At 38.7% G+C, this 12,541-nt stretch overlaps 1 protein-coding gene across 1 annotated transcript; it reads left to right on the forward strand.

The window, feature by feature from the left end:
• On the forward strand, positions 1-8,304 carry LOC117294070 (kynurenine/alpha-aminoadipate aminotransferase, mitochondrial-like). Its single transcript, XM_033776588.1, has 12 exons — positions 1-152; positions 1,384-1,477; positions 1,664-1,732; positions 3,077-3,209; positions 3,591-3,668; positions 4,011-4,123; positions 4,769-4,928; positions 5,375-5,457; positions 5,918-6,014; positions 6,788-6,914; positions 7,413-7,630; positions 8,090-8,304. Exons 1-12 carry the CDS (start codon positions 86-88, stop codon positions 8,144-8,146), a joined length of 1,296 nt encoding a protein of 431 aa, XP_033632479.1. The 5' UTR covers positions 1-85; the 3' UTR covers positions 8,147-8,304.
• The last annotated feature ends 4,237 nt before the right edge of the window (positions 8,305-12,541 follow it).

A 12,541-nucleotide genomic window follows, 5' to 3' on the forward strand; every position in this document is an offset into this window, starting at 1 on the left:
TTCGCATTCGCATTCGCAGGAAGTACAAACCGGGCTTAAGGCGACGACTCTTTACCAGTTCAGCACCATCAGCTGAGACGCAGACATGGACTACACACGTTTCTTGAATTATTACGGTATCGGGGTGAAACCGCCACCAATACGGGGCCTGGGTGAGTTTACTATTGACCGATTCGGATTTCAAAAGTCCACTCCACATCTTGTACATGTAGCCTACATGTACACTCCACAAACAAACGACAAATCACGGATATGTACACCAACTCTAAGATGCATTTACATACAACTATAGTTATAGGCCTATACAGGCCTTCAAAATGTATACTTTGGCATGGATTGGATGGGTTTTTGTGCTACACTCAGGACTTAATTGCTCCTTTTAATCATAGGGATGGGGTGGGTGAGAAATTGCTCTAATAACTCTATAATAAATGTTAAAAATTAAAGTATTATATGAATGTGTCTAATGTTTGTGAACATTTTAGATAAACATAATTGAGCTTCGGAATGTGTTCATTATTATCAACTGTACAAGGGCTTTGGTGTATTCATAGTTGAAATGTGGCATAGATGTTCTACTCTCTGCTTCATCAATGGAGCTACTTTTTAAAGCTCAATATCCTGCTGACCTTTGTCATAATTTGTAATATCTGTTGTGAATTCTTGGTGTCAGCCAGGTCACAATCTATCATTTATAGCAAGTGCATTGAGCCATGTGTATACCATTGACATGATCAGTTTGTGTAGCGTATGGGCTGTCATGGCACGCCAAAGCGGAATTTATTCAACACTGCACGGAATCTGCGTCAACATAAAAAATATATCACAACATAACATTACTGTTCAACATTTAACCGAATTAGTGGCAACAAATTTAAATTGTGTCAACATGATGGAAAACATGGTTCAACATTACAAAATATCCTTCTACCCACGTGAAATATATATCAACATTGTTACAAAAATCCTTCAACCGTGCCATAGGCTGTGGTTCGTGGGATAAATAGTGTCTAATTTTTAGCCTGGATTCAAGCAATATTTTTCTCACGTAAGAACGAAGCAATGGTTTGAAAACTGCTGTCAAAGGTGCCCCACCCGTTTCACCCTGTTCTCCGCCCTCCCGGCCCCCACACCATCATCACTGCATAAATCCGAAACTTAAATCGAGCATGTTGGTTTTTAATGCTGATAAGTGTCCTTTTACTTGCTATAGGCCTAATGAAACCGATTCGCCAACTGCAATTATTGTGTATGCGAACGTAAACAAAAACAACTGTGATGCAATATCCAATCTTGTAAAAAAAATCAGACATTTTGTTTGACTATTTTATACTGTTCGCTTGTCAATCAACTGGAATATTTGTATTTATTTTTTATTTCCAGCGGATTTACTGACGTCTGATACAGAGGCAAGTGCCAGTATTGGATGTCCAAACACAGCTACGTTTCCTTTCAATGGCGCAACGTTCAATTTAAAGTGAGTAGGCCCTACGCGTGTTTTATTTGGTTCAAAAACTTGTGGTTTGTTTATTTTGATGTCAATACTGAATAATTGATTGGTCCTTTAAAACATGTATACTCGTGAAGGACGGTGCAATCATTCTCTGTTATATTAAATATGGCTCTTCACTTTTACCCCGCCCCTCATTTTTTTTTTTTATAGAGATGGTACAGAGATCACATTGACGGAAGATGACATGGATATCGCCCTGCAGTACGGGAAAACCCAGGGGTATGTTTTGGGTTTGTGCTTACAACCCAACCATCATCCACCGACAATGCATCAACACACCCTAATGCAGCATTCGCTGCATATACAATTTTTCCAATCTTGGAAATCGTATTACATCAGGGCCCAATTTCATAGAGCTGCTTAAGCACAAAATGTTGCTTGAGCAAAAAAATCCTGGCTTAATAAAATCAGATTACCGGCCAAGACTCCACTTTGAATTGTTACGCTAATTACACAACAGCTAAATAAATACCAGTCACAAGCAATGTATATGGCATGACATTTTGGCCAGTAACATGTCTAAAATAAGCGAGCTATGTCGTGCTTAAGCATTTTTTTTTGCTTAAGCGGCTCTGTGAAATTGGCCCCTGGGGTAAAAGAGAAAGAAAATACCTTGTATTTGTCCCCCACCCCAAACAAATTTGTGTTCTCTTATTTCAATCAATTGAAAACCCGATTTCAGAATTCCAGTTGCTTCCTTTGACCATGGATGAGTGAACTTCCTTCCTCCATCTTGCCTTGACCCATGGCACCCGAGCCCCAAAAGATTGACTATTCTGAGTGACCCCTTATTATCAGTCAAAACAATTTGACTTGGAGTGACAAATAGGATAGGAGGATTTTGAAGGATTTGATCATCCAGTACATGTAGGCAAAAACAGAATGCGGGTTCAAATAATCAACCACACGTTACAAATGCTGGGGCTGATTTCACAAAGAACCAAGATGGATTTTAAATGCAAACCAATGGTGGTTGCTAAATGTAAAGTGTGACGTCACACTGACAATTTATCTTGCGATGAATTTTATTGTTTTGTGAAATCGGCCCCTGGTGTAAACCCGAGTTACGATCGAAGACAAACAAACTTGAAAACGAACAAACCTAAATTACGGAAGCCAACACACTTTAACATTAAAATGTTACGAAAGTCAATATTTTCACAAGAATCAAGAACTTGAATTACGGAAATCAACAAAACATAAGTTTGGTAACGAATATCAACAAACTTGATTAACGAAAATCAACAAAATTGAATTCATGAAAATCAACACACAATGAAAACCAACTTGATTTACGAAAACCAGCAAACTCGATTTACGAAAGTCATCAAACTTGATTTATTATAGGGAAATCAGCAAACTTTGTTTTAAAAATCAACACACTGCGAAACCAACAAACTTGAATAACGAAAATCAACAAACTTGATTTACGGAAATCAACAAACAATGCAAACAATGTACGGAAGCCACAATGTACGGAAATTCCAATGACATCAGTTGGAGATGAGGCATAATGAATGCAACCTCTACTTGAAAGCATTAACCGTGTTCTTACTTCCAAAGAATGGACGGACTTGTAGACATTCTCGTTAAGATGCAGTGTGATGAACACCATCCACCAACAGCAAGCCATGAGACCGGGGAAAGCAAGATGGCCGTGTTGGTAGCACCAGGTTCGACGATGTCACTAGCAACGGTAACTATCCCAACTGACGACATCCTGATCGAAACGTCCAGCTATTAAACCATTTTTTAAAGAATCACCTTGACAATATATGTTTACATGCTGTTTACATAGCGTAGACCTTTTTCATGGATATTCTCCATCATCAGGTTAGATTTGGTATATCTGCACTTCCTTAATTAGAAACAATAGACATCAACCATAGAAGGAAACATCTCATCAAAACCCAAAACCCTTTTAAATGTTTATCACTGAGACTTTGCTCAACTTTAAACATGGTTGTCGACGCTGGGAAACTTGTTGGTTTAATGTTGTTTCATAATTCAACAAGTGTTAATCGTGGCAATCCACCACAGTTTTTGTTGTCTATCCTATTTATTTCCCTTTCTGCAGTTTGCAATGATATGCTCTCGTGAGAACATACCTATTATTTCTACCGTGCCTGCCTATCTGTTCATTGGGTTCCCACTGGTGAGTCATGGCAATAATTGTACTAACATAGACACACTTTATGCCGTTGTGGCAGAATCTTCTGTGTGCCCCCCCCCCCATATGGCAAACTGTGTACAAACTTCTTCTGATAGCGCCCTTTTTGAATCCTCCTCCTCAAGCCCGTGTTAACCTAAAATATATAGGGGAACGAATCTCCGGCGGATAGAATTCCCTTGGACACCTTATCCAAATTGGTATGCAATATTTAAACTGCACTGAGAAAGAGTCCTACGAGATGGAGCTGTAGTAACTCGGCCTATCTTTATTGCACCCTGAAATACTTGTATGATAACGTTTTGATGTTTGTTTCATGCTATATAGAGTGATCTCTTGAGTAACTATTTGAGTGTTGATATGGATGCTGATGGAGCCAAGCCGTCAACTTTGAGAAAGGTTCTGTCAAGATGGACGCCAGAAGACGCCAAGAATCCAGAGTTAGTAACTACAATTATTAAGCCAAGCCCGCGTTGGCATCCGCCGGTTGCGGCTTGATCGGCCGCGTCACACCCGTGCTGAAGCGGGGAAGCCCCACAGAATTACCTTAGGCAAAAGCCACAGTCGCCATTTCGGACGCTCCCTTAATAGGTCGTCACAGTGGAAATTTTTGGGGCAACTTTTGGGCAAGTGCACTGCATGCACTATAGGAAGACTATACGGCAGCACAATAGACTTGCTTTTTGCTGTTGTGTAACTCAATAACCCCAAGAAAAGAAATGAGGAAATTGGAAGTGAATGACATTGCCTGCAAATTGCCTCGTGTTTACTATTACATAATTGTGGCTAATTTGTTATAAGTCACATTTCACAAGTTGTTCGAAGCACAAGCCAGAACACATGTTAGCATGTGTGAATGTGCCTAAAGCAGAAGTATGTTACAAGCTCCCAAAGTCTTGTGAATTATTACATTATAATAATTGTATTGCTGGTTCATTTGCTAATGTTTGAAATGAATCGCTGGTTTGGGTTAACCCATGTTGGTTATGTGACATCATGCAATGTGTGCACTACAATACACGTGTTATAATACAATGGTTCGTTCGGTGATTTGTAAATTAATATTTTATTCTGCCCATGAATAGGTCTGGTATCCCTCGCATACTATGGTTAAATCCATGCTGTAACAATCCATGCGGTGTCAACACCTCCCTACCCAGACGGAAGGAGATCTATAGTATCGCTCAGGAATACAATCTCATCATAGTGGAGGACGATCCGTACTACTACCTACAGGAAAGTCAGGTAACGTCATTCTGCCTTTATCATGAACACAAAAGAGTCATGGTGCAAGACAAGTAAATTTGTTTTGTTTCGTTACAATGTTTCCCTTCGAGAGGGCGCAATACCCCAAAACCGCGCTAACGGGTGCAAATAGGAAATGTCAACTTGCAATTATTGAAAGATTGCCAACCATTGCAAAGTTGTGCACGAGTCAACGGGGGAACTCCTTACACAGCGGACCAGTCTATGTTGTAAATAATCCAGCAGGTAAACGACCTTGCCCTGGCCAATTAAACTTTTAAATTATGTTTCTCAAGCTAAACTGAAATCATACGCAGGGTAACCGTACTGGGTTGAAGATGGTTCAATATAATGTTCACATGTGGATTGTTGAATTTCAACCAAATCATCATTGGCATGAAATAGTTTCTATTATAGACATTGTACTTTTCTTGCACGTTTTCCAGCCCCGTATCCCAAGCTATCTCTCTCTTGACGTGGATGGAAGAGTACTGAGGTTCGATTCATTCTCTAAGCTCGTAGCACCAGGGTAAGATGCAGTTGTCTTAGAGCTCATGATATTCTAAGTGGGGTTTCGTGGCCGAGCGGTAGGTGGTGGGCTCAAGTTCTGTAATTTAAATAATGTGGGTTCGATTCCTGGCATTGCAGGTCGCGACACGTGTATTGGACACACCTTTGCTTTTCCTATACCACTTGAGATTTTCCTTTTTCCATCTTGACCGGCGCCTTTGAATGGTTTTACATCAGATTTAGTACGCCTTTATAAATGCTGTGTAGTTTGTCGATGGGCAAGGTATATTTTACCGTAATCGCTGCTTTACACGCAGGAGAGTAACTGATGGGATGGACTGGCGTCACAGTGTCCAGGTAGGGGGAATACAGATAATATTGTCAGTCGTTTAATGCCAAAAGAACTTATTGAATTTGTGTGTCTTCACCTCAGGTAAATCTCTTTTCATTTGTCTCTCATTTTGTAATTTCATTTGCAGTCTGAGGTTGGCTTTTATCACTGGGCCTCAAAAATTAGTAACGAAAATACAACTTGTGTTTATGCAGAGTATTCAGATGACAAACGGACTAGCGCAGGTACGTCATGGTGTTTGTGGCGTGTTGTAGCATGGAAGCAGTGTACATCTAAATGCCTGTATGTCATGTTTGTGGTTTGGTGTAGTGCTCATCTAAATGCCTACATGTCATGTTTGTGGTGTGTTGTAGTGTTCATCTAAATGCCTGTTGGTCATGTTTGTGGTTTGGTGTAGTGTTGCTCATCTAAATGCCTATAATATGTCATGTTTGTGGTGTGTTGTAGTGTCCATCTAAATGTCTATATGTCATGTTTGTGGTTTGGTGTAGTGCTTATCTATAATGCATATATGTCATGTTTGTGGTATGTTGTAGTGTCCATCTAAATGCTTATTATATCATATTTGTGGTATGTTGTAGTGTCCATCTTAGTGCAAATAATGATGTCATGTCTGTGGTTGGCCCTGGTGACCTTACACTTTCGTGTTATACTACAGCACAGAGGAAGAGTCTTATACAGGGCTATTTTTTTGCAGTGTTCATCTAAATGCAAATGTCATGTTTGTGGTATGTTGGTTTATCTAAATGCGTGTTTACCTGTTCTTGATCGACAACGCTGTTTTTGCGCTAAATTGACTGTTTGTGAGGCTAACTCGGAGGGACTGGATCGAAACAGCGTTCATTTTGAGCCAGATGTTTGTGTGATACTATAATTTATTCTCCAGTAATGCGTGTTGCGAGCAATGGTTCGTGTTGCGATATCGGCGACAACGTTATAACAAAATGAACGTCGGCAAACAAGAATTATAGAGTTAACCCAAATTTCATCTTTACAGATACTCGTTTGTAAACTGTTGAAGCAGTGGGGTCGGACTGGTTTCGAGGAGCACATGCAGGGAGTTGTGAAGTTACTTCGAGAAAAAAGACTGTTCGCTCTAGGATTGGCTGACAAATGGCTGACAGGTATTGACTATTGATTATTGATTATTGATTATTACTGTTTGAAATATCAACTGCTTTAATCAGTTTTAACCATAGAAAATTCTCTCAGCACTAAACAATGTTGCGTAAAACAATTTGAACGAAATTGTTTCCTGCTTACTTGTTTACTTTTCAGAAATTGTGTTAAGCATGAAATTGTGCCCTGGTGTATTGTGACTGTTCCTCCAGTTATGGTTGTATCGGTACACACTACACAACAGCTTTGAAACGAATCAACACTGCTTGCTTTCAGATGTCTAATAAAATGCTTCAGCTGAAGTATTTTATTATTTGAGTAAGCAATTATACCTCTTTTTTTATTAAAAAACGTTACTTCTAGCCGTTTCTCACCATGTTTTATACTATCAACAGCTCTCCATTGCTCGTTACCAAGTAAGTTTTTATGCAAACAATTATTTTGAGTAGATTCCAATAGTGTCATGTGCCTTTAAAGTCCTTCCCGTTTATTTTACCATTCAGGCCTGGCTGAATGGAACGTACCTCGCGATGGGATGTTTATATTTTTCAAAGTGTACGGCACCGGACTAACTTCAGAGGAACTTAACCAAAAGCTTGTGGAGACAGCGCAGGTTATCCTGGTTCCCGCCTCTATGTTCTACCCAAGGGGCGCCGAGCTTAAAGATGTTGCCGTTTTAAGAGTATCGGTTGCCATGGCAAGTAGTGAGTCAATGGAGAAGGTGGGTTAGAGTTAGGACATCCTCAAACATGGCCCGATTTTGCACTTTTGTTATTATACTTGTGACAAAATGTAGGTATTTGTTTTATTTTATATATAACAATAAAAGTGCGCATTAGAAAATGGTACACATGGACCATCAGATAAAACGATTCAACACGGTGGATTTACGCTGCAACAAATGGGGTGATGTCACATTATATCAAATTTAACACAGTGTGTTAAAAAAACACCAGTGTAATTGTGTTGGCAGTAGTGTTAATTTAAAACCAGAATTGTGTAAAAAATGATTAAAACTTTGCCTCCAATCGTAAAATGTGGTGTCAATAAGCGCGACTTACGTTAAATGCGACGCCTAAATACCGTGTTTTATTGGTTGGTTAATTTACAGCTTAATTAACGCATGGTTCGTTTTAATGTCTTTATCTAGTGTGGATTTTTGTCACTTCTTATTTTGCAGGTATTTGAGGGACTTTCCAAAGTGATTCGAACAGCCAGGGAAAAACACTCCGCTTGAAAAGAGAATTCTGTTCATAAACTGATTTATGATAACATGCAAATGTGACTCGGTAAACCTCTGTCACAACTATATACTTCTTATATTTTACATCATCTATAAACAAACTGTTATTAGATGGACGATTGTATGCATTGACCACCCTGCGTGGAGGTACGGTGCAGGGAGGGGTGGGGTTGGGGGGGGGGGTGTTTGTGCACACACAACCCGTATTGCCTGTATTGTCAACTTTATTCCTACCAATGATCTGTGCACCAACCAAACTCAACCTGAACTGTATTTTGTATGCACTTTAAACATCATTGAAGTGGTAATAAATAACCTGGGTTTCACACTTTGAATCCGAGCTCTATTACAAAACGATGAACCAGTACTTCATAATAATCGGCGTATAATAATGCGAAGGTGAATGATTGGTTGGACTATCATTTATTAGCTTTCTATTGAATGATATCAAGTTATCTTTTCATGTAGTCTTCTATTACCTCTTATCAAACAATCCCTGGGTTATTGTGTATTTAAGGTTTGGGGGGATAAAGTACACACGACCCAGGATACCACACCAGGGTAGACGGTGCTACGTAGCTACCGCCAAGTAGTTTACAACAACCCCGGGCGGGGCGACTGTCTGCTTGGTGCTAGTCGGAACAATACACAAAACATGAAAAGTATAGCCTAACACTGACTACAACTAACTACAACTGTATTGACAGGTTTGCGGCAACACCATGTAATGACTATCTTATGAGTAGGGGTGGTTATGAAAAGAACCGTTGGTTTCAACTCGACGTTTCGATCAGTATGCTCTGATTGTCTTCTGGAGAAAGCAGAACTGCTGACCTCTGGTTCTGATATGCTCCAACTTTGAAATAATATTGAGCAGGACGTTCTAGGATTCATTAGTCTGCCACGTGAAAAAAAACATATAGTATTCGCCAGTGTGGATCCTCATTCAGTGTGATTGGTGGTGGAGAATTCGACGTGATGCTGGACTGACATTCCACAAACAATCGATGCCCAACATCGAATACAGATTTTATCAAAATGAGCCCACTGTTTAAACAAAACTATGTGCGCCAAAACACATCATCAAAGCCTAGATTTGAGCACTTTGAATCAAGAATGAGATTTACTGTGTCATCTTCGTTTCATTGATCACGAAGAACCCCTTTCACCGCTTCGTCTTTGGAATACAAATCTGGAATCAAGTAATTTGCCAGAGTGAAGTTGGCCTATTCTTCCTTTTAGTAAGTATTAAATTTACAAATATTTAATTTCATGCATATCTAAATTTTTAACACATTGAGGCTTTTCATGTATTTTTAAAATTATGATTATTTGTATTGATGTCGCTGGTGGTAATTGCAACAAACAGTGGTGATTTGGGGCTCTTTAAAGGCAGTGGACACGGTTGGTAATTACTCAAAACATTTATTAGCATCAACATTACTTGATTACGAGTAATGGGGAGAGGTTGATAGTATAACATATTGTGAGAAACGGCTCCCTCTGAAGTGGAGCAGTTTTCGAGAAAGAAGTAATTTTTCACGAATTTGACTTCGGGACCTCATATTTAGAGTTTGAGGTCTCGAAATCAACCATCTAAAAGCACACAACTTTGTGTGTTTTTTCCTTTCATTATTATCTTACAACTTCGACGACTAATTGAGCTCAAATTTTCACAGGTTTTTTTGTTTTATGCATAGTTGAGATAAACCAAGTGGAAGACTGGTCTTTGACAATTACCAATAGTGTCGAATGTCTTTAAATGAAAGTGTTCTCAATTTAAAAAAAAAAAGTGTTTTAGACTGAAATTTGTTGTTTTTTGTCGGGATTGGTGCATGGCATAAACTATATCATTATTGGGATTTCATTATTTGAAACCCATACCATAATTTATTGTTCTGTGCAATGAATATCAATCATGTTTTTCTGTAATGGGAACATTTATGGTGATGTTGAAATTGCTAAGTACAGTTTTATGTTTGTTATGTTGCAGATTTTATTGATATTAAAATATAAAAATGTTATCAATCCATGAACATGAGATTTTACTGCAGTATTACACATGTGTCTGCCAAGCAAGAACCTTTGTTTATTGACTCCTTTTTTTTTGGGGGGGGAGATTCGGAGTGCGTGTTTTTTTGTTATGTTAATTAAACTATAGTTTTATTAAAAACTTTGAAAGAAAAATGATTCTGTACGTTCATCGTCAACGAACTTTTTTAATCCTGTCTGTTTTTAGTTCTGCAATCAAGTTGTAAAAAAGATTAGGAAAATGTTTAACATGGATACAGTTTCTGATAACACAATGTAAACAGAGTGAAAGAAAAATAAATCCCAAATAAAAACTAGATTATAAATCCATGTGTCCTTGGTTTTTAGTTTGCAACAAAGGTTGCAAATAAAATATGTAAGTTTAGTATTTAAAAGCAACATTTTTATTTTACGTTGGGGGTCATGAGCTTTCGTCCCACAATAACACAAGTTGGTTGAACTGCTCACACTCGAATTGATAACCCTTGCAATTCCCCGGGAGCTATGTTCATGCATGGGAGTAGGGATAAGCGTGGACATTTCCCGGGTTTTGTATTCTGTGTGAACTGGATCTGTGCTGTAATTAGGGCTGCTGTAGTGAGAGAACACAACAACACGTCCAATTCAGCATGATTCAAAACATTTATTATAGCATACAAACTTTCTTGGTAATCAGCAACGGAGAGCTGTCAAAAGACTTCATGCCTGAAGCCTTTTTAGGCATCTGAAAGCACACAAATTAATTTGTGCAACAATGGTGCTTTATCTTTCACTCTTCTCGTGCAACTTCGATGACCAATTGAGTCGAGACTTGCACAGATTTTTCATATAATGGGATACACCAAGAGAGAATACTGCAGCCACTTTCACGAAACGCTAGGATTAATTCTATCTCGAGTTAGGACGAGTATACCCATCCTAACTTGGGATGGGTTCAATGCGTCCATTCCTAATGTCATGGATACGTAAATTAACTCGTCATGTGTTTCATGAGATTAATCTTAAGTTAGGAAGAGTTCGTGAAACCGACGGCTGGTCTTTAACAAGTTTATTGAAATGTGTCCAGTGCCTTTAAATAATATTTTCGGCTGTCGTGGGAGGGGCGTTACTTATGCACAACAATCCAAAGCGTCAACATACCCGCTCCTCCAGAATACTTAGCAACGAGGCTCAGGGAGCTCAAGTATGTTAGCGGGTAATTGATAAACAAATACAGATATTTATACAGCCATGAGAATAAACGGCGCTATGAATCCGAGTCATTTGATCAAAGGATAACGGTAGTTAAGATGTTAAAACATAACGATATGGCCACATGGTAATAATGATATGTTTCTCCGTCTGCATTTAAAAAAACTACAATGCTGTTGTTACCGTAAGTTTGTTTTCAATGTATACATAAATTTAACCTGAATATTTAAATGCAGTGGACACTATTGGCAATTACTCAAAATAATTATTAGCATAAAACCTCACTTGGTAACTAGTAATGGGGAGAGGTTGGTAGTATAAAACATTTTGAGAAACGGCTCCCTCTACTCTGAAGTGGGGTAGTTTTCGAGAAATCAGTAATTTCCCACGAATTTGATTTCGAGACCTCAGATTTAGAACTTGAGGTCTCGAAATCAAGCATCTGAAAGCACACAACTCCGTATGATATAAGAGTGTTTTTTCTTTCATTATTATCTCGCAACTTCGATGACCGATTGAGCTCAAATCTTCACAGGTTTGTAATATTTTATGCCTATATTGAGATACACCAAGTGAGAAGACTGGTCTTTGACAAATACCAATAGTGTCTCCAGTGTCTTTAAACCATAGCAGTCTGACGAAAAAATTGGTATGTGTTGTACTTTTGGTTATCGATTATAGGCCTGGAATTTCATATAAGAGGGCAATGCAATTTTTCACTTCGCAAAGGGCACTTCCACTGGAAAATCTTAAAGTCTATGCGAAACCTGAAGGGGCAGCAATGCTTAGACCGGGGGCAACGGACCTCCTTTTGCCTCTGTGAATACCACGACTGGCATGACCACCGCTGGCTTTACGAACAAACGAATCAGCCCACAACGAAAATACACGCATTTGGAAGACTTTTTCAAACTATTGTTTTTGACATAACCGGTACAAAGTAGTATTCCTTTCAAAGTTTACTAAAAAATACTTAAAAAAACAGCACCAGTAATTTGGTGTTTCTTAAAATGCTATATCCTGGACCTTTTCCAGAAAAGAAAGTGTTTCTCTGGAGGTTAAATCGAGTAAGTGCTGATGTCAAACTTCGTTTGTAAAGTCATTTTGATTAACGTAACTTTGTTTGTGCGTTTCAGGAGCGTTCACACAAGAACTTCCTCGATCAAG

Source organism: Asterias rubens, chromosome 8, assembly GCF_902459465.1.
Source record: "Asterias rubens chromosome 8, eAstRub1.3, whole genome shotgun sequence".
In the NCBI taxonomy this organism is placed as follows: Eukaryota; Metazoa; Echinodermata; class Asteroidea; order Forcipulatida; family Asteriidae; genus Asterias; species Asterias rubens.

Bases quoted from the DNA above. Each gene is read 5' to 3' on its own strand.
- LOC117294070 (XM_033776588.1), top strand. From the start codon at position 86: ATGGACTACACACGTTTCTTGAATTATTACGGTATCGGGGTGAAACCG. The intron at 153-1,383 runs GTGAGTTTACTA...TTTTATTTCCAG, and splicing joins GCCACCAATACGGGGCCTGG to CGGATTTACTGACGTCTGAT. The intron at 4,929-5,374 runs GTAACGTCATTC...CACGTTTTCCAG, and splicing joins ACTACCTACAGGAAAGTCAG to CCCCGTATCCCAAGCTATCT.